At 43.6% G+C, this 22,618-nt stretch overlaps 1 protein-coding gene and 1 long non-coding RNA gene across 2 annotated transcripts; both read left to right on the plus strand.

Moving 5' to 3' along the window:
- The first annotated feature begins 7,360 nt into the window (after positions 1–7,360).
- Positions 7,361–13,641, plus strand: LOC103638413 (uncharacterized). The gene is made up of 2 exons (XM_020546224.3): positions 7,361–8,488; positions 11,615–13,641. Exon 1 carries the CDS (start codon positions 7,501–7,503, stop codon positions 8,098–8,100), a length of 600 nt encoding a protein of 199 aa, XP_020401813.1. The 5' UTR covers positions 7,361–7,500; the 3' UTR covers positions 8,101–8,488; positions 11,615–13,641.
- A 1,995-nt stretch (positions 13,642–15,636) lies between these two features.
- On the plus strand, positions 15,637–20,059 carry LOC100194369 (uncharacterized). Its single transcript, NR_160004.1, has 2 exons — positions 15,637–16,758; positions 19,885–20,059. It is a non-coding gene; the product is annotated as an uncharacterized lncRNA (long non-coding RNA).
- The last annotated feature ends 2,559 nt before the right edge of the window (positions 20,060–22,618 follow it).

Here is a 22,618-nt window from a genome sequence, read left to right on the forward strand (position 1 = left end):
CAATCTTGTGCTGGAAAGTGATGGCCATTGAGCTAGCTTGGATCAGTGACACACCCCCTACCTGGCGCGCCAGCTGTCGGTGTTTTGGGTCCGACCGCGCACCCGGGGTTGCCCCTCGAGGTGCTTTTTGGAGTAGGACGGTGTTACCGACTGTAGCTTGATGGTTCGTGCCTGATGCATGAGAAACAGTAGACAATCTTGTATAGGTTCAGCCCGCTTTGAGGTGCGTAACACCCTATGTCATGGCGTGGATACTTTGTGTGGTGGGTTACAAGAGAGTTCTCTAGTATCAGGGATGCTAGAGAGCTAAGTAGATGGCTAAGTAGTGAGATGTTTTGAGGGGATGCCCCCTAGGCCTTATATACTCGACCGTGGGGCGTTACATGTGGATATGATAACAGCGTGTGCCTAAGTAATAGTAAACCGACTGAGCCTATCTTCCTATAATTCCACCGACTTATCTCCATTCAGTTCTGATGCATGAGGATAGTGTACGGGAAGGTTGGGTCACTGCTGCGGTCGTTGCTCAAATTCATCGGGCCGTCTGGGTTCGAGTTGATCCAACCTTGTGTCAATCCACTTCGCTAGACGTCCCTCCTCAGGCCCACGAAGGGATGAACTTGCGAAATATTGGACCCAAGGCCTTTCGCGAGGTCTTTTAGCCTTCAAGTGGACCCGAGGGATATCTGTCCCCCACCACAGGTGCATAAGGGTCAACACAAACCAATAAAAAATTCAAGTTAGGGACACAATTTTAAAGGAGCAAAAGGACTTGAGTGCGCTGAGAATTGGCGCGCCAGACTGTCCGGTGTGCCACCGGATAGTGTCCGGTGCACCAGGGCCGTACACTCCGAACCAACCACTCTCGGGAATTCAGGGGCACCCTCTGCTATAATTCACCAGACTGTCCGGTGTGCCACCGGACTGTCTGATGTGCCAGCGGAGCAACGACTATCTGCGCCAACAGTCGACTCTGACAGCAGGAATAGTGCAGCACAGTACCGTGCAGAAGTCAGAACAGCGAAGTCAGAGGGGCACCAGACTGTCTGGTGTGGCACCGAACTGTCCGGTGTGGCACCGGACTGTCCGGTGCCACATGAAGACAAAGCTCCAACGGTCGACCCAGCTCCGAACCCTAACGGTTGGGTGACATGACAGTGCATCGGACAAGGAACAGTGCCTGTCCGGTGGCGCACCGAACTGTCCGGTGCGCCCATCGCCAGCAGCCTCCCCAACAGCTATGGAAGTGGTTGGGGGCTATAAATACCCCCAACCACCTCATTCATATCCATCCAAGCATTCCAAACATTTCATTCAATACAAGAGCAAGAGACTCCACTCCAAGACACATCAAATAGATTGAATCCTCTCTAAACCTCCAAATCAACTCAATTCCATTAGGGACTTGAGAGAGGGTGTTCTTGTGTTCTTTTGTTGCTCTTGTCGCTTGGATTGGCCTTTTTATTTTCCCATTCTTATTCTCAAGTGCTTTGTAAGCAAAGAAGAGACACCAAGTGTGTGGTGGTCCTTGTGGGGTCTTAGTGACCCATGAGATTAAGGAAGAAGGCTCACTCGGTGTAAGTGACCGTTTGAGAGAGGGAAATGGTTGAAATAGACTCGGTCTTTGTGACGTCCTCAACGGGGACTAGGTTCTTTAGAACTGAACTCGGTAAAACAAATCCCGTGTTCACTCGCCTTGATTCTTGTTTGATTTGTTTCCCTCTCTCCAGGACTTGAATTTGATTCTAACGCTAACCTCGGCTTGTAGTGTGAATTTAAAGTTATAAATTTCAGAATGCCTATTCACCCCCCTCTAGGCGACTTTTAATTGGTATCAGAGCCAGTGCTTCATTAAGAGTCTAACCAACTCAAAGTGATGTCTGGAGATCACGCCAAGAGGGAGATCATGACCGGGGAAAAAGCCGCAAGCTCGGGGAGAACTCTCTCAAGGGAGTCCGACAACAAACAAAAGGAGGAATCCTCTTCCTCCATCAAGTCGCATCGGAGAGGTGACAAGAAGAAGAAGATGAAGAAGGTGGTCTACTACGAGACCGACTCTTCGTCACCCTCCACATCAAGCTTCGAGTCATCCACTACTTCTAAGCGCCATGAGCACAAGAAGTATAGTAAGATGCCCCTTCGCTATCCCCGTATTTCAAAGCGCGCTCCATTACTTTCCGTACCCCTAGGCAAACCACCATATTTTGATGGTGAAGATTATTGTATGTGGAGTGATAAAATGAGGCACCATCTAACCTCACTCCACGAAAGTATTTGGGATATTGTTGAGTATGGAGCGCAGGTACCTAAGGTGGGGAACAAAGATTACGACTCGGATGAGGCTGCCCAAATTAGGCACTTTAACTCTCAAGCCACGTCTATACTCCTCGCCTCCTTGTGTCGAGAGGAGTATAACAAGGTGCAAGGGTTAAAGAGTGCCAAAGAAATTTGGGACGTCCTCAAGACCGCGCACGAAGGGGACGAGGTGACTAAGATCACCAAGCGGGAGACGATCGAGGGGGAGCTCGATCGATTCGTCCTCAACAAAGGAGAAGAGACACAAGCAATGTATAACCGGCTAAAGACCATGGTGAACCAAGTGCGCAACCTCGGGAACACCAAGTGGGATGACCATGAAATGGTCAAGGTTATTATTAGATCACTTGTTTTTCATAATCCCACTCAAGTGCAACTAATCCGTGGAGACCCTAGATATAAACAGATGTCTCCCGGGGAAGTGATTGGTAAGTTTGTGAGCTTTGAGCTAATGATCAAAGACTCCAAACACATTGTCAACTTGGAGCAAGGCGCCACCTCCACACCTGTAACATTATAAAAAAATCATCAAATAAAAATAATACAGTTAGTTTATTAATGGTATTTATGGTAATGAATTTTCTTTTAAGTGTTTGTTATTTATTTGCATTTGGAATTGTTGGGGGCCTTCGGCTTCCGAAGGTCCTCAAAAACATGATTTGACAATGTTTTCCAAGAGAAATATGTAAACAGGTACCTTCGAAGTTAGATTGCGGGTATACAAAAGCACAGTTAAAGACGAAGCTTGACTGGGACGAAAGGCGATCACGACGAAGGATAAGATGATCACGAAGCTATGTGCAGAAAAGCTTCGGCATAACGGCAGAAAAGGGGAACCGACTTAAAGATGAAAAGCCAAATTAGACCTCGAAGAATTACTATAGAGTTATTGTTAAATGTAATGGGTATTAATGTAATTTTGCATGGGCTGCGACCCGTGGCTATAAATAGGTGAACAATATTCCTATACTGGTGACGGGGATTTGGCATTTGCTTTTGCATCACACCTGTATTCACATTCCTTCAAGCCGAAGGTACATTTGTAATTTACCGTTGTTTACATAAGTAATATAAGTGAAAATAAATTAATAACAATGTTTACAGAGATTATGTTATTTTCTGTATTCTGTGTTTGAATGTTCTTTATCTTTTATCATGATCATGAAGGTTTGTCCTTCATGACCTTCGTCCGAAATCCATTATATCTGAAGGGAAATAATGATCCAAAGGACGAAGGGTTTTGATATTTAACATTTTGTGTTGCCTTGTTCTTGATTCATAGCATTTGAGAACAAGTTCCCAACATTGGCGCCCACCTCCGGTGAACTCACTTCCATTTCTTGAGCTTTTGAACATCTTCGGCAAACATCACCTTCGTCATGCCGCCGAAGAAAGCTTCAGCGACAGGGGCTGCCACTCTGCAGCCGCTGGACCCCAATCAGGACGTCCTTTCTCTTAGGGAGGCCCGAAGCCAGAAGAGAAAGGCCACCAGTCCAACGCCTCCGGAGGACGACTTGGACCAGGAAATCCAAAACCTGGAGATGCTCCAACAACAGGTGCAACGAAAGAGGGAGAAGATGGCTCGACTAGCTGACCTTCAGAAGCAGATAGATGAAGCTTCGGAAGAGGTTCGTCATCTTGTTCAGGATGACCAGAACCGAAGGCCTACGCGCAGAGAGCTCCATCAGGAGGGTTTCTACAATGAGGATGACTGGTATGAAGATTTCCATCATGGAAATTTTGCTTTTGATGATGCTTCTCCTCTATCAACAGAATTGCAGGCTACACCATGGCCCCAGTCTTACAAGCCACCTCAGCTCCCCATGTATGACGGTCATTCAGACTTGAAGCAATTTTTGATGAGCTATGAGGCAACCATATCTTCGTATGGTGGCAATACGGCAGTCATGGCAAAGTCTTTTGTCATGGCCGTCAAGAGTGTTGCTCAGACTTGGTACTCCTCTCTTCGACCTGGGACAATTACTTCATGGAAAAAGCTGAAGGATATGTTGATAACCAGCTTCCAAGGATTTCAGACAAAGCCAGTCACCGCTCAGGCTCTATTCCAGTGTACCCAGGACCACGAAGAATACCTTCAGGCGTATGTCCGAAGGTTTCTGCGTCTGAGGGCACATGCGCCAACAGTGCCCAATGAAATTGTCATTGAGGCCATGATTAAGGGACTTCGGCCGGGACCTTCAGCGCAATACTTTGCCAGGAAGCCACCACAGACTTTGGAGAAGCTGCTCCAGAAGATGGACGAGTATATTCGAGCTGACAATGACTTTCGCCAAAGAAGGGAGGAAGCATTCAGGTTCTCTGAAATGACCAGGGGCTTCGGAGGAAGATTTCACCCGAGGCACATCAGGTCAATTCATAACTCTACTCAAAATGACGATAGAGGGAGTCAGCAGCAAAGGCCACAATATTCTTCACAAGCTTCGGGGCAGCAGCAAAGCTCTTTTCGGCCGCCAGCACCAAGGGGCAGAGGCGCCAGGGGCTTCAGGGGAAGATTTGGAGATCAGCCAAGAAAGATTTACTGCCTATTCTGTGGTGAAGACAAGGGCCACACTACCAGGATGTGTCACGTTACCATCCAGAAGAAAAAGGAGATAGCAGAAGCTGCAGCACAACAAAGTCAGCCGAAGCAAGTCATGCATACTGCTTCGTATCATTCGCCTTACATTCCAGAATATGTAGGCAATCACCCTACAGCTTATGTTGCTTCGACAAGCCAACCCCAAGCATCTTGGCAGCAGCCTCCGCCGCCACCACCAACACAAAGAGGCCAGCAGCCAGAAGGGAGTCAGCGCATTAACCTCCAGCGGGACTTCAGAGAGGAGTCTGAAGCTCGCACAGTCAATAGCACTGTGCCAGAGTCGAAGCACATCTACTGACAAATATCCTACCTCGACAGCAGTTTTTCGCATTTTCACATTCAGTATTGCTTTCTTTTTAATAAAGAACAATTAAGGGTAGTTTTAACGTCTTTTATCGCCTTTCAATTTCTTGTAATAGTTTCGCTCTTTACCGTAATGAAAATATATCTTCTCCATAGGCCTAAGATGCCGAAGCATGAGAATTTATGATTGGCAAGGAGGATTTTCAAGTTATCAAAAATTTGTTCTAAGGAACGCAGTGCAATTTATTCGAAGCAGCAAAAAGCCGTTCCTAAGGGAGCGCAGTGTAAGTTTTCTGAGCCTACAGCGAAAAATAAGCGCTGGTTCCGCCGAAAGTAAAAGGCGAAGAAGCTCCTAAGGGAGGCTTACAGCGAAAAATAAACGCTGATTCCGCTGAAGTAAAAGGCGAAGAAGCTCCTAAGGGAGGCTTACAGCGAAAAATAAACGCTGATTCCGCTGAAGTAAAAGGCGAAGAAGCTCCTAAGGGAGGCTTACAGCGAAAAGTCAGCGCTGATATAAAAAGATTGTGTGCTTTATTGCAGGGATGTGTGTACTTTCGGCACAAATATCATTTTGCATAACATAACATCATCACATCATTTTGCATAACATAAGCATCATACAACATATTGCATGTGGAACAAGAAGGGGATACAACATTGATCTTCGGAGAATGTTTTGAAAAAGAGAAAATCATGCTAATGCACAAGATAAATCGAGAAGAAGTGTAGCTTCATTAGAGAGGCAACATAAAACTTTTTTATAGCTTCGGAGAATATTTCACGAAGCTTGGATATTCTCCATCAGAGAAGTATGCAAATTCTTGTGATATATAAAAGATTTTCTTCACGAAGCATGAAAAGAAGGGAAGGTGTTTTTTCGCTGAAGGCTCAAAAAATGGTATGTATGCAAAATTTCATGCATCGTAAAGAATTGAACTATAAATAGATTATATATTACATTCAAAGTTACAATGTATTACATATGTTACGTTCCAAATGTTTCTACAATAGCATTTAATCCTCCTTAAGAACTATTTCTGCAGCTTCGTTCAGTAGCTGGTCGACAACCTTGTCCATGATGGCTTCGGCCATTTTTCTAATTTCATCGTCCCCCTTCGGGTGGGGGCCCGGAGATGCCTCAGCAGGTTCTTAGGGAGGAGAAGATACATCTATATTACTATTACAAACCGCGAACAAAGTCAGGAATAAAAAATTACAACAGAATAAAAACCACTAATTAATACCTATTTGCCCTTTGGGCTCTGTACTTTTCTCAGCAGCCTCTGCTACTTTTCTAGCATCGTGGATGCCTTTTTCGCTCTTTTGAATAATTTCTTGGGCCATTTCTGTGACACCCCAGGTGTCAGTTTCATGTTATGTCGGGAGATTTGTCCCTAACGCGAATGCTCAGTGAAGATTTCTATTTCTCGATCGTGTCTATCTCTGTCTATCAGGCTTTCTCATGGAAGTTCACCGAATTCGGAGTTAATCGATCACGAGAAACAACCAGTTTTGGAGCCTGTTAAAACTTTTTATTTCTCGGCTCGAATGCCAACTCGTTAATCATTCTCGATTTATAAAATCTTGTCTAAAGATCATTTAATCAAAACACTCGACTATTGTTAGTGGAGCTGTGCCCGAGTCTAAATCCTCAACCTTTGATCTATGTCCAAAAATTAATCCGACTCCGTACTCTCACACGGAATACTCAGTACGTCGTCCTCTAATTATTTCTTACTCGACTCGGCCAAATATCTCATGTCCGAACCGAATTCAAAACCCCGTATCGACAGCGATTTTAAATTATCACACTTCGCCTTCTCCGACTACAAATCCGAAAGCCAGTCGTATTCTGAGACAAATTAATTTCGAATCATGCGTAGGGAATTATTTTCAAGCAAAGTCAAACCAAACTCTCGGCCGAATTAATTGCTCAATCGTCCGTTCGCCGAAATCTATTTCGCTCTGTTCTGTGTACAGACAAATTCCGCGGGAACATTTATTCCGGAAAATGTTTAGCGCAGCCCGATTCGTGTTTTGGGCCAGCCCAACCCAGCCCAATTGGGCCCATTTGAAACCCTAACCCTAGGGTTTCTCTATAAATACGGATCCCTCTCCCTTGCCCTTGGTCATTTTGCATTCCCACCCCTCCACTTTTTCCAGCCGCCACTCTCTTCTTCCTCCTCTCCCACACGCACAACTCTCTCCTCCTTGCTCCATGGCGCAGCAGCAAAGTCCTTCTTCCCCACATACGGTCGTCGTCCCCCTGGTCCTGCTCGGCGATGCCCTTCTCCCCTAGGCCGGTGAACAGGTCTTCTTCCTCCCTGCTTCACGGCAGCAAGCATGGACGCCGCTGCTCCTTTTTTTTCCTCTCGCTCTGCTCGCTCAGCCGCCAGCAGCCATGGCCGACCTCCACTTCCATGGAGCAGGCGCCCCCAACAGCCATGGCGCCCTTCCCTGTTCTCCAGCGCCCTCCCTGCCATCTTCCCTCCCATGGGCGCGAGCTTCACCCTCGGCAATGGACGCTGCGCGAGATCCCCCTGGCGCCCCTATTTTCCCAGCCGTGCAGCTCCCTATTCGACTTCCATGGTCGCCCAGCTCCCTGTCCACGGCGCCCAGGAATTCCAACAGCAGCTCATCCCCTCCCAGCGCCCCCTTCTGCTCCATGGCTGCAAGAAGCCTCTCCATGGCTGACGCACAGGTGGCCAGCAGCTTCGCTCGCCCCTTGTACCTTGAGCAGCAAGAAGCGGCGCCCCTATCTCCTTTTCCCCGCAGCCCCACCAAATCGACGCGCCGTAGGTGCTCGACAAAATGCGCAGCTCCATTTCTCCATGGCCGCGAGCATTTCCTTGCTGCGACTGCCTCCCAAGGACAGCGCGTAGCAGCCTCCCCGTGGCCATGGTCTGCAACATGAAGTCGCGCGCTACATGTTCGATGTTTTGCGCAGCAGCTCCGACGTCTCCGCGCGGCTCGCTGCTTTGTGCTGCGCAGCGAACAGCCGTCGACGCCTGCCATGTGTTCGCTGTTTTGCGCAGCCCCAATATCGTCGTCGTTCACCCCGGTGAGACCACGACAATTCTTGTTTAATTTCACATCGACATTATTCTCCGGTGATTAATTGTGTATGTGTTGCTTGTTTTGTTTTGTGGACGAGACGAACCCCGTGTTTTGCGGGGAGAAGGCAAGTCGTTCGACGCTCGTCGACGTTCGAAGTTATGCGCAAATCGAAATCGCCATCGTCCTTACAAACACCGATTGGGTTTGTTTATGGTGAGCCGATGCATATCGCTCTCGATCGACTCAATTAATTATTTTGAATGGATGTGTGTAAAATGTTTCGATTGTGCGCATTGGTAGGATCGCGTTTGCGATTGGAGAACAAGAAGTTGTTTGATGTGTGCGATTTGTAGTTTGTCTAAATACGTTTTGGTCGATGTGGTGTGTATTGGTGTTTGAATATATGTGGTTGCGATGATTCATTTAGGTGTCACGAGGATGGTTCGTGGGGTATTAATCGTTTGTTAAAATACTTCGTCATAAAGCAGTGTGTTAGTCGTGGTAAATCTAATAAAGCGTAAAGCATGTGGTGGTTTCCTCAGTCGGCTAATGAGTTAGTCTATGTAAATATATTTTATGTATTCATCATGGTGTAGGTTAGAGTGGGTTGAAAATATAAATTATGTCACATATGATTAAGTGTTTCAAAGGCGAATGTACGAATAGTCAGTTGGTGTTTTACTCGTCTAATCGCTAAGTGTTGTCATAAATAATTGCGCTAAAATTTGGTTATAAGAATGCAGTGGTCACGTGGTGTGTTTGGATGTGACAAGTAGATTAGGAGTGTGGGGTCTGTCGAAGCACTGTGATGTCAAACGTGTATATCGAAGTGCATTGTGGTGGTAATTGCGTTAAGTTAATCGGTAGTGTCTCGAGTGCATGCCACAACATGGTTGTATGTGAGACAAGGTAACATAAGGTGTGCTCGACACGAATGTTCGGTCGATATAAGTAGGAAATTGTGTTTGCTTAATTAGAGAGGTGGTGACATGCCGAAGTAGTCATCGCTTTCTCAATACTTATAAGTCGAATCGAGTCGATGCGTATTTTGTGTTCGTTAAATTATGCTTCGCGTATAATGTGTGATTGTGCTCACGGATTCGAGTAGACACTTCAAGCAAGTCAAGTAGGTTTGTGGTATGAGTTGTGTAATGGAGTTAATTGTTTTAGGATAATTATTGAAATGCTCTGTTCGTATGATAAACATGTATGTGTTCATGATTGGGAAGTAAATGCATGGTGATTGTGAGTTGGAGACTAGTAGTTTACGATTCGTATGATTTGGTCGGTGTGCGAATATACTTGTGAATCTGTGGGTTTATAAAAATGTTGTAATATATGTTGTGTCTCGGATTGCGGCAATAAAAGGCAAGTTGACGTGTATGTTATTTAGCGGCGATGTCGTTGCTCTAGTTAACCGAATGGTTAGATAACTTGGTTAAGCTCGTAATCACAGCGAATGGCTTGTTGTGGTCTAACTATGTATGTTTATGGTCGCGGATGAAAAGTAGTAGTGCTCATGTGATGTCCAATTTAAAACGCAAATTGTTGGGTGATTATCGTAGAGAATGCGTTGTTAATTGGTTGTAGTAATTTTAGTGCACTAAATGATTTGGATAAAATTTGTAAGTCTACTTGTTAGTCCTCATTTAATTAATTCAACTCTAACGAATGGTAAAGTGTTAGAATAATTCAAGTACTTAGAACGCGGCAATTCTTGAATTGTATAGGAGCTGAAATTAATTAGTTGCTGTTTTGGGCTGCACGCATTGTTTTCGTTGTGCTGATTGTTTGATTAACCAAATCATATTTTCTGTAGAAACGTCATATAGAAGAGTTGTAGATAACATGATTATCTTGCTTGTATTAAAATTTGACAGCCATAAACCTGATCGTTTAGGAGTTGTGCTTTTCACAAGCCCAGCACCTGAATCTGTCGAATTTCTGAACAGATTTCAGAAATTGCAATGGTTGCTTAAGTTAATGTTGAAATCAGTGATTGGTGGTCACAAGAAAGTTGTGGACAACTTTATTATCTTGCTGGTGTTAAAATTTGACAGCCATAGGTCTGACAGTTTAGGAGTTATGCTTTTTACAAATTCAGTAACTGAATCTGTCCAAATTCTGTACAGATTTCAGAAGCTGCATTGTTTGCTTAAGTTAATATTAGAATCAGTCCTTGTCGATTATAAGAAAGTTGTAGAGGCTTTTCTGATATTGCTTGTGTTAAAATTTCATAACCATAGGACTGATAGTTTAAGAGTTATGAATTTTTCAAACTGGTTGCTGTGTTCTGTCCTCTGTCAGAACATATTTCAAAAACTGTAATGTTTTATTTGAATAAACCTGGAATCACTTCTTGGTGATTATAAAAGTTATGTATTACTTTTCCCAAGCTTTCCAAAAAGTCTTGGATCACTATTTTTGGTGGTTTGAAGATTAAGTTACATGTGTTTGAAGTGTGAAGACTGAATCTGTCCAGTTTTGGACAGCACAGCCTTCATAGTATATTTTACCCTTGATACATGCTAAACCAGCCAGGGATGTTTATAAATAATTTGTAGAACATTTAATTAGCTTTCCAGAAAGTCTAGGATCACTTTGTTTGGATGTCTGAATCTTTTGTTGTGAATTTTTGAAGCTGGAAGTCTGAATCTGTCCAAATCTGGACAGAGCTGCCGTGTTTGCACGATTCGACCTTGCTAAGTGTTTAATCAGGTTGTGATGACAATACCAAAGTTGTAGAGCACTTTTTAAGCTTTCCAGAAAGTCCTAGTTTGATATTTTTGGACTAACCATTGAAGAGTTATGATTAAAACAAGCAACTGCTGTATTGCTGTCCAAAAATTCTGCTAGTGCTCATTTGATTGTTAGTTCACCCGTTTGGCTAAAAATGTTTGGTTAGCACTTAAATAAATGTAGACTTGCCATGACTAAGCTTAATATTGCCTAAGTGTCCTGTTTTATATGTTGCTTCTCTAGTTGATTGTGATATAGGAGTTCATAGACATGAATGCCTAGGTCCTATTTAAACTTACGTTGTATTGGTTGCTCGTGTACGCTCAATAGAAGAACAAATGAACGATTAAGGTGAGCGTAGTAAATGCGTGTACTTGTGATGTCGTGGTCATGTTGCGTAAATAAATAAAATGTTGTCATCTTTTTTTAATGGTGTTAATGTTGAACGCCGACGACGTGTAGATAACTAAAGCTAACATGTAGTTATCTACGGTGTCTTCCACTTTAATGTTTAGTTCGCCACTGTGTCTTGGTATATCTTGTGCTATTTTTGTGCTACTTTCATTATATTCATACATATGCATCTTGCACCTCATATAGGACCGAGAGATGATGATCGAGCCAGTGATGTGGTGCCAACCACAAGATGCCGTGGTGGACGACCTGAAGAATGGACTTAACTAGTGGATGCTCGCCAAGCGAGTACCCCCCCAGCAAACACTATCTAATTGTTAAATTAAAGGCAAGCCCCGGTTTTATGCATAACCGTTTATATATGCTATTTTACTATACTTAATGTTTGTAGGTTTGTACTGTGCACTTAAGTGTAGGAGTTGACTGAAACCCTAGTTGCATGAACTCAGGATTCCTTTTTGAGATGGATACTAGCATGCTAGGTCGAGTAGCTGCTTTATTAATTAGGGATCTCGGTAGAAGTCGAGTGATTTTTCTAGCACTCGCGCGAGGTCAGGACATTGATTGTACCCACTTTCATATCATACTGATGTTGGTCTGTGGACACGGATTCATGGGGATGCGTGGTCTATGAGATGAAATTGGAATAAGTATTAACGTGCGGATACCTGTGTCAAGCGTTTGAACGTACTAAACACATACCGAGAAATATGGTAAATCGGTAAGCCTAGTACCTGATTGAACCTGCCCACAGACATATCCCCTCACGCGACCTGAGACGTGGTCTCCCATTCCGGTTATGGTGGGTACAAGTGCGGTCACTGCACGACGGCAGTCGGGGTCAGTGAGGCATTGTACGCCAAGGCGGTGAGCCCTGATCTGTTGCCAGGGAATCGATGGGGACGGTTGATGTGTGTGGGGACGGAGTGCCTCGCCACGTCGTGTGTTTAGGTTTACCTTGCAAGGATAAAAACTCGATTTGAATCGTCTGCTTCTCGCAGCTAATGAGACTGCTTGATCCATTGTACTGCATTGAGTAATAAGTGGAAATGAGATGACAAAAGATGTTGATTGATAAAATGTTTGATATCATGTATGACTAGCTAGGTACACATCTAGTAAAGAGGATCATACTAAAACTTGAAAAGCTAAAACTTGATTTTAGACTCAGCTAGTGCTTTTGGCAAACCAACCCCCTCAGCCAAACAACTGCATGTCTAGAGGTAGAGGAGTAGACTCCTCACACCGGGTAAGTCTAGCTGAGTATTAGTATACTCAGCCTTACTTGTGGCACAATTTTTGCAGGTACTCCTTAGGATGATTTGTTGCTGGTGTGACTTGGCCTCCATCCCTGCCACCGGGATAGATGGTCGAGTGGGTTACTGCTTCCGCAGGAGAGGACCAGGAGGAGTAGCGTGGCCAGGCTTCGCCATGTTGCTCGGTTCTTCTCCGTTAGTTATTTCCGCTGCATTAAAAATTTATGGTTATTATTTCTGAAACTCCGATAATGTAATCACTAATGATACTTATTAAATTTGTGGTATTATGTTTTATTGTATTTCTCTGTGCCTCACCTTCGAGTGAGCTAGTGGTATTCGATCCTGGATAAGTGGCTTTATCGGACTAGATCCGAGGGACTGACGGATTATTCCTATTTAAGTGTGGTCTAGCCTCTAAGGCGGGACTTAGGCACTTAAGTCGGAATAATTCGGGCGGTTCCGCCACAGCTGGTATCGGAGCGAATACCATCACAGAGAAGTCAATAAGTCATGATTACCAACCTTTTCTAAAGTAAAACTTGCTTAGAAATCAAAGTTGGATAGATCGTCAGGACGATAAGGATAGACCTAGGACGTGAAGCCCTAGGAATAGATGGGTAGCTAGGTGGCTAGTTATTTAGGCCATAAAGGCTACTACTACTATTAATAAGGATGCTGTAGAAGCATCCGAAAAATTAGTTAGGTCTGAGAAGACGACTAGAATAAGCATGCATCATGATTGTCGCATTATAAATGTCTCTTGTGCACAAATATGCTTCTCTCACCTTTATTCCAAGAATAAGAAATTGTGAATAATGTGTTGTATAGCTATGAACTGTAAAAAAATGTCTTATCCTGTGTGTCATGATAGTCTTGACTAGGTTGTGCTATGTGTTTCTCTTTTCTTGCTATCTAGGTGATATTGTGATTGTTCAACCCTTTTGCAAAAAAAAATAATTGTTGCTTGTTTTGCCCATAAAAAGAGACCCCCTTTCTCCAAACAATCTAGTGGTTCCCTAGTGAAACCAAAAAAAAATCATATGCTTATGTAGTTTTTCTAGCCCTTGTGAGTTTATCCTTGAAATTACACCTGCACAGCTTATAGACACCCATAGCTTGACCGCTAGATCAACCCAAGTCTCCTTGTGCACTTGTCGTGTCAAAAAAATTTTGTCTAGTTGCGCAAACCATATGGAAGCTATGTTTCTTTCCATAAAATCCTTGCCCCTAAAACTTCATAACATTTCTATTGATCATCCTAGCCGCTCCTGTTTGCCTACCTCTCCTTTCGCATGGATCTGGTGATCTCTTTCCTTGTGAATCATGTTGTGGCTTTATCATCAGAATCCCTGGATTCTTTAATGATTCTGCCCCGTTATCTGGTTATCTGCTATAACCTGTTCTCATGTATCGGGTGTTGATCTTGCCTAAATCTCTCATTTCTGATCATTCTCATACTCTTTCTCTAAGGATCATGACGCTTGTTTTATCAACTTATCTCTAAATGGCATATCCATTTGGTTCAATGGATTTGATTCTTGTCTTTAGTTCTCTCATGTCTCTACAAGCTCTTCAATCTTGATCTCATGGTTGGTTCGTCCTCATATCAAATCTCGTGCTAATATCTGATCTGATAATCTCCATGTTGATCATCAAATGGTTCTCTGGGTTAAAGAAAATTCTCATGTGATGCTCTTTTGTCAGCAATCTCTGCTTCAACTCCGGTCACATTCTTATTTTCTGAGCCATACTCTCATGAGCTCCATCTATCTGTGCTATGTGGATTTCTCATTGGTTGCGTTTGGTAATGGTATTATGGCTAACCACTGATGGTGCCGCGACGAGACCGAGAGCCTACTATGGTGCACACATGGTTGAGCTACTCGACACGCGCTGGTATCGCGGTTAATAGTCGTGGTCCATTACGAGACTATACTGATGTGCTATCTTTTGTGGATATTCTTTCAAAGTGATCGCTGCATTTTGTCTCAATATGTCACGATATTCTAACCAAATCTGTCTTCAGTATCTTGTCAGATACCCTCTCATGAATTTGCATCTATCTTCAGTCTGGGAGTTACATGCTTCTCCACCCTTAAATATCCTCATTCGAATCTCGGGACGAGATTCTTTTTAAGGGGGGAAGGCTGTGACACCCCAGGTGTCAGTTTCGTGTTATGTCGGGAGATTTGTCCCTAACGCGAATGCTCAGTGAAGATTTCTATTTCTCGATCGTGTCTATCTCTGTCTATCAGGCTTTCTCATGGAAGTTCACCGAATTCGGAGTTAATCGATCACGAGAAACAACCAGTTTTGGAGCCTGTTAAAACTTTTTATTTCTTGGCTCGAATGCCAACTCGTTAATCATTCTCGATTTATAAAATCTTGTCTAAAGATCATTTAATCAAAACACTCGACTATTGTTAGTGGAGCTGTGCCCGAGTCTAAATCCTCAACCTTTGATCTATGTCCAAAAATTAATCCGACTCCGTACTCTCACACGGAATACTCAGTACGTCGTCCTCTAATTATTTCTTACTCGACTCGGCCAAATATCTCATGTCCGAACCGAATTCAAAACCCCGTATCGACAGCGATTTTAAATTATCACACTTCGCCTTCTCCGACTACAAATCCGAAAGCCAGTCGTATTCCGAGACAAATTAATTTCGAATCATGCGTAGGGAATTATTTTCGAGCAAAGTCAAACCAAACTCTCGACCGAATTAATTGCTCAATCGTCCGTTCGCCGAAATCTATTTCGCTCTGTTCTGTGTACAGACAAATTCCGCGGGAACATTTATTCCGGAAAATGTTTAGCGCAGCCCGATTCGTGTTTTGGGCCAGCCCAACCCAACCCAATTGGGCCCATTTGAAACCCTAACCCTAGGGTTTCTCTATAAATACGGATCCCTCTCCCTTGCCCTTGGTCATTTTGCATTCCCACCCCTCCACTTTTTCCAGCCGCCACTCTCTTCTTCCTCCTCTCCCACACGCACAACTCTCTCCTCCTTGCTCCATGGCGCAGCAGCAAAGTCCTTCTTCCCCACATCCGGTCGTTGTCCCCCTGGTCCTGCTCGGCGATGCCCTTCTCCCCTAGGCCGGTGAGCAGGTCTTCTTCCTCCCTGCTTCACGGCAGCAAGCATGGACGCCGCTGCTCCTTTTTTTTCCTCTCGCTCTGCTCGCTCGGCCGCCAGCAGCCATGGCCGACCTCCACTTCCATGGAGCAGGCGCCCCCAACAGCCATGGCGCCCTTCCCTGTTCTCCAGCGCCCTCCCTGCCATCTTCCCTCCCATGGGCGCGAGCTTCACCCTCGGCAATGGACGCTGCGCGAGATCCCCCTTGCGCCCCTGTTTTCCCAGCCGTGCAGCTCCCTATTCGACTTCCATGGTCGCCCAGCTCCCTGTCCACGGCGCCCAGGAATTCCAACAGCAGCTCATCCCCTCCCAGCGCCCCCTTCTGCTCCATGGCTGCAAGAAGCCTCTCCATGGTTGACGCACAGGTGGCCAGCAGCTCTGCTCGCCCCTTGTACCTTGAGCAGCAAGAAGCAGCGCCCCTATCTCCTTTTCCCCGCAGCCCCACCAAATCGACGCGCCGTAGGTGCTCGACAAAATGCGCAGCTCCATTTCTCCATGGCCGCGAGCATTTCCTTGCCGCGACTGCCTCCCAAGGACAGCGCGTAGCAGCCTCCCCGTGGCCATGGTCTGCAACATGAAGTCGCACGCTACATGTTCGATGTTTTGCGCAGCAGCTCCGACGTCTCCACGCGGCTCGCTGCTTTGTGCTGCGCAGCGAACAGCCGTCGACGCCCGCCGTGTGTTCGCTGTTTTGCTTAGCCCCAATATCGTCGTCGTTCACCCCGGTGAGACCACGACAATTCTTGTTTAATTTCACATCGACATTATTCTCCGGTGATTAATTGTGTATGTGTTGCTTGTTTTGTTTTGTGGAGGAGACGAACCCCGTGTTTTGCGGGGAGAAGGCAAGTCGTTCGACGCTCGTCGACGTTCGAAGTTATGCGCAAATCGGAATCGCCATCGTCCTTACAAACACCGATTGGGTTTGTTTATGGTGAGCCGATGCATATCGCTCTCGATCGACTCGATTAATTATTTTGAATGGATGTGTGTAAAATGTTTCGATTGTGCGCATTGGTAGGATCGCGTTTGCGATTGGAGAACAAGAAGTTGTTTGATGTGTGCGATTTGTAGTTTGTCTAAATACGTTTTGGTCGATGTGGTGTGTATTGGTGTTTGAATATATGTGGTTGCGATGATTCATTTAGGTGTCACGAGGATGGTTCGTGGGGTATTAATCGTTTGTTAAAATACTTCGTCATAAAGCAGTGTGTTAGTCGTGGTAAATCTAATAAAGCGTAAAGCATGTGGTGGTTTCCGCAGTCGGCTAATGAGTTAGTCTATGTAAATATATTTTATGTATTCATCATGGTGTAGGTTAGAGTGGGTTGAAAATATAAATTATGTCACATATGATTAAGTGTTTCAAAGGCTAATGTACGAATAGTCAGTTGGTGTTTTACTCGTCTAATCGCTAAGTGTTGTCATAAATAATTGCGCTAAAATTTGGTTATAAGAATGCAGTGGTCACGTGGTGTGTTTGGATGTGACAAGTAGATTAGGAGTGTGGGGTCTGTCGAAGCACTGTGATGTCAAACGTGTATATCGAAGTGCATTGTGGTGGTAATTGCGTTAAGTTAATCGGTAGTGTCTCGAGTGCATGCCACAACATGGTTGTATGTGAGACAAGGTAACATAAGGTGTGCTCAACACGAATGTTCGGTCGATATAAGTAGGAAATTGTGTTTGCTTAATTAGAGAGGTGGTGACATGCCGAAGTAGTCATCGCTTTCTCAATATTTATAAGTCGAATCGAGTCGATGCGTATTTTGTGTTCGTTAAATTATGCTTCGCATATAATGTGTGATTGTGCTCACGGATTCGAGTAGACACTTCAAGCAAGTCAAGTAGGTTTGTGGTATGAGTTGTGTAATGGAGTTAATTGTTTTAGGATAATTATTGAAATGCTCTGTTCGTATGATAAACATGTATGTGTTCATGATTGGGAAGTAAATGCATGGTGATTGTGAGTTGGAGACTAGTAGTTTACGATTCGTATGATTTGGTCAGTGTGCGAATATACTTGTGAATCTGTGGGTTTATAAAAATGTTGTAATATATGTTGTGTCTCGGATTGCGGCAATAAAAGGCAAGTTGACGTGTATGTTATTTAGCGGCGATGTCGTTGCTCTAGTTAACCGAATGGTTAGATAACTTGGTTAAGCTCGTAATCACAGCGAATGGCTTGTTGTGGTCTAACTATGTATGTTTATGGTCGCGGATGAAAAGTAGTAGTGCTCTTGCGATGTCCAATTTAAAACGCAAATTGTTGGGTGATTATCGTAGAGAATGCGTTGTTAATTGGTTGTAGTAATTTTAGTGCACTAAATGATTTGGATAAAATTTGTAAGTCTACTTGTTAGTCCTCATTTAATTAATTCAACTCTAATGAATGGTAAAGTGTTAGAATAATTCAAGTACTTAGAACGCGGCAATTCTTGAATTGTATAGGAGCTGAAATTAATTAGTTGCTGTTTTGGGCTGCACGCATTGTTTTCGTTGTGCTGATTGTTTGATTAACCAAATCATATTTTCTGTAGAAACGTCATATAGAAGAGTTGTAGATAACATGATTATCTTGCTTGTATTAAAATTTGACAGCCATAAACCTGATCGTTTAGGAGTTGTGCTTTTCACAAGCCCAGCACCTGAATCTGTCGAATTTCTGAACAGATTTCAGAAATTGCAATGGTTGCTTAAGTTAATGTTGAAATCAGTGATTGGTGGTCACAATAAAGTTTTGGACAACTTTATTATCTTGCTGGTGTTAAAATTTGACAGCCATAGGTCTGACAGTTTAGGAGTTATGCTTTTTACAAATTCAGTAATTGAATCTGTCCAAATTCTGTACAGATTTCAGAAGCTGCATTGTTTGCTTAAGTTAATGTTAGAATCAGTCCTTGTCGATTATAAGAAAGTTGTATAGGCTTTTCTGATCTTGCTTGTGTTAAAATTTCATAACCATAGGACTGATAGTTTAAGAGTTATGAATTTTTCAAACTGGTTGCTGTGTTCTGTCCTCTGTCAGAACATATTTCAAAAACTGTAATGTTTGATTTGAATAAACCTGGAATCACTTCTTGGTGATTATAAAAGTTATGTAGTACTTTTCCCAAGCTTTCCAAAAAGTCTTGGATCACTATTTTTGGTGGTCTGAAGATTAAGTTACATGTGTTTGAAGTGTGAAGACTGAATCTGTCCAGTTTTGGACAGCACAGCCTTCATAGTATATTTTACCCTTGATACTTGCTAAACCAGCCAGGGATGTTTATAAATAATTTGTAGAACATTTAATTAGCTTTCCAGAAAGTCTAGGATCACTTTGTTTGGATGTCTGAATCTTTTGTTGTGAATTTTTGAAGCTGCAAGTCTGAATCTGTCCAAATCTGGACAGAGCTGCTGTGTTTGCACGATTCGACCTTACTAAGTGTTTAATCAGGTTGTGATGACAATACCAAAGTTGTAGAGCACTTTTTAATCTTTCCAGAAAGTCCTAGTTTGATATTTTTGGACTAACCATTGAAGAGTTATGATTAAAACAAGCAACTGTTGTATTGCTGTCCAAAAATTCTGCTAGTGCTCATTTGATTGTTAGTTCACCCGTTTGGCTAAAAATGTTTGGTTAGCACTTAAATAAATGTAGACTTGCCATGACTAAGCTTAATATTGCCTAAGTGTCCTGTTTTATATGTTTCTTCTCTAGTTGATTGTGATATAGGAGTTCATAGACATGAATGCCTAGGTCCTATTTAAACTTACGTTGTATTGGTTGCTCGTGTACGGTCAATAGAAGAACAAATGAACGATTAAGGTGAGCGTAGTAAATGCGTGTACTTGTGATGTCGTGGTCATGTTGCGTAAATAAATAAAATGTTGTCATCTTTTTTTAATGGTGTTAATGTTGAACGCCGACGACGTGTAGATAACTAAAGCTAACATGTAGTTATCTACGGTGTCTTCCACTTTAATGTTTAGTTCACCACTGTGTCTTGGTATATCTTGTGCTATTTTTGTGCTACTTTCATTATATTCATACATATGCATCTTGCACCTCATATAGGACCGAGAGATGATGATCGAGCCAGTGATGTGGTGCCAACCACAAGATGCCGTGGTGGACGACCTGAAGAATGGACTTAACTAGTGGATGCTCGCCAAGCGAGTACCCCCCCAGCAAACACTATCTAAGTGTTAAATTAAAGACAAGCCCCAGTTTTATGCATAACCGTTTATATATGCTATTTTACTACAATTAATGTTTGTAGGTTTGTACTGTGCACTTAAGTGTAGGAGTTGACTGAAACCCTAGTTGCATGAACTCAGGATTCCTTTTTGAGATGGATACTAGCATGCTAGGTCGAGTAGCTGCTTTATTAATTAGGGATCTCGGTAGAAGTCGAGTGATTTTTCTAGCACTCGCGCGAGGTCAGGACATTGATTGTACCCACTTTCATATCATACTGATGTTGGTCTGTGGACACGGATTCATGGGGATGTGTGGTCTACGAGATGAAATTGGAATAAGGATTAACGTGCGGATACCTGTGTCAAGCGTTTGAACGTACTAAACACATACCGAGAAATATGGTAAATCGGTAAGCCTAGTACCTGATTGAACCTGCCCGCAGACATATCCCCTCACGCGACCTGAGACGTGGTCTCCCATTCCGGTTATGGTGGGTACAAGTGCGGTCACTGCACGACGGCAGTCGGGGTCAGTGAGGCATTGTACGCCAAGGCGGTGAGCCCTGATCTGTTGCCAGGGAATCGATGGGGATGGTTGATGTGTGTGGGGACGGAGTGCCTCGCCACGTCGTGTGTTTAGGTTTACCTTGCAAGGATAAAAACTCGATTTGAATCGTCTGCTTCTCGCAGCTAATGAGACTGCTTGATCCATTGTACTGCATTGAGTAATAAGTGGAAATGAGATGACAAAAGATGTTGATTGATAAAATGTTTGATATCATGTATGACTAGCTAGGTACAAATCTAGTAAAGAGGATCATACTAAAACTTGAAAAGCTAAAACTTGATTTTAGACTCAGCTAGTGCTTTTGGCAAACCAACCCCCTCAGCCAAACAGCTGCATGTCTAGAGGTAGAGAGTAGACTCCTCACACCGGGTAAGTCTAGCTGAGTATTAGTATACTCAGCCTTGCTTGTGGCACAATTTTTGCAGGTACTCCTTAGGATGATTTGTTGCTGGTGTGACTTGGCCTCCATCCCTGCCACCGGGATAGATGGTCGAGTGGGTTACTGCTTCCGCAGGAGAGGACCAGGAGGAGTAGCGTGGCCAGGCTTCGCCATGTTGCTCGGTTCTTCTCCGTTAGTTATTTCCGCTGCATTAAAAATTTATGGTTATTATTTCTGAAACTCCGATAATGTAATCACTAATGATACTTATTAAATTTGTGGTATTATGTTTTATTGTATTTCTCTGTGCCTCACCTTCGAGTGAGCTAGTGGTATTCGATTCTGGATAAGTGGCTTTATCGGACTAGATCCGAGGGACTGACGGATTATTCCTATTTAAGTGTGGTCTAGCCTCTAAGGCGGGACTTAGGCACTTAAGTCGGAATAATTCGGGCGGTTCCGCCACAATTTCTCGGCCGCTGTTGTCCCAAATATCGGTGAAAAATTTTCTGCCGATCATGCTTGCTTCGGCTGAGGGGTCTTTAATGTCTTCGGAGGACAAAGTAGCTTCGGATTGCGCTAAAGATTTTACATGCTCGCAACCTTTCCTCTCCAAAACAGTAGCAATTCCTCTAGCACCCGAAAAAGCACATATGTCTCCGCGGCTATTCAGGATTTCCTCGAAGGCCTCAGCTTCATGACTGATCCATTCCATCGGACCTTCGGGATTGCCCCTTGAGAAATTCTCTTCGCTAGAAAATGCGCCAACGTTGGCGAAGCTGGATTTTATCTTCTTAACACACACTATGGATTTATCATAGCATCTTCTCTAGGATGCACGAAGCTCTTTAACATTTATTTCTAAATGATTGGCCCATTGATCACTAAGCTCTCGTTTTGTCTCTTCAAGTATACGTTCTTCTTTAGCTCTGGCTAGCTATTTCTGAAGATCTTTAATTTCGCGTTTTTGGGCTTCAGCTTGAGCCTTAGAGGTAGCTTTGTCTTCCTTTATCTTGTCCACCAATGTAAGCAGAATTTTATCTTTTTCCAGAGCTTCATTCCTCAGCTTAATAACCTCTGATCGTAGATTGTTGAAAGCAATATCATAGCTCTCGTCTTCGACATTCTTTTGCGCTCTCAGCGCGTTGCTCAATATTAAACCCTATATATACAAGAATTAGTATAAGAATAAAAGAATGATTTGAAAATTATAAATTTCTAAATATACAATTCTCATATCTTCAGACTATTATATGCAAGATTATCTGCAAGATCGTCCTTCGTCATAGCGCAGAGTCCAGCTTCAAGCTTCGGAAACCCTATACTTCTAGCCATCTCCCGGTAGACAGATAATTCTTTGTTGTCCGGGAGGCAGTATAAAAAGTCATCTTCGTTCGTGCCATTGAATACTAAGGCTCCCTTCGGATACTTCAATTCCCGAGCATAGTGATTAGCCTCAAAAATTTCTTCTTCAGATAATCTTTTTCCAGAAGCATGTCATAAAATATAATTGAGGGCCTCGGAGGATGCTTCGGGGGCAGCAGTGTCAGTTTCTGCAACCAAAATTGGCTCTGTCCTTTTTGGTTCTTCGGCTTCCAGGGGATTTATCTTTGTAGGTTCTGAAGGCCCAGCTTCAGTTTCAGGTTGTTGCTTCGAAGTTTC

This window comes from Zea mays, chromosome 10, assembly GCF_902167145.1.
Source record: "Zea mays cultivar B73 chromosome 10, Zm-B73-REFERENCE-NAM-5.0, whole genome shotgun sequence".
NCBI lineage: Eukaryota > Viridiplantae > Streptophyta > Magnoliopsida > Poales > Poaceae > Zea > Zea mays.

Bases quoted from the DNA above. Each gene is read 5' to 3' on its own strand.
- LOC103638413 (XM_020546224.3), top strand. From the start codon at position 7,501: ATGCCCTTCTCCCCTAGGCCGGTGAACAGGTCTTCTTCCTCCCTGCTT.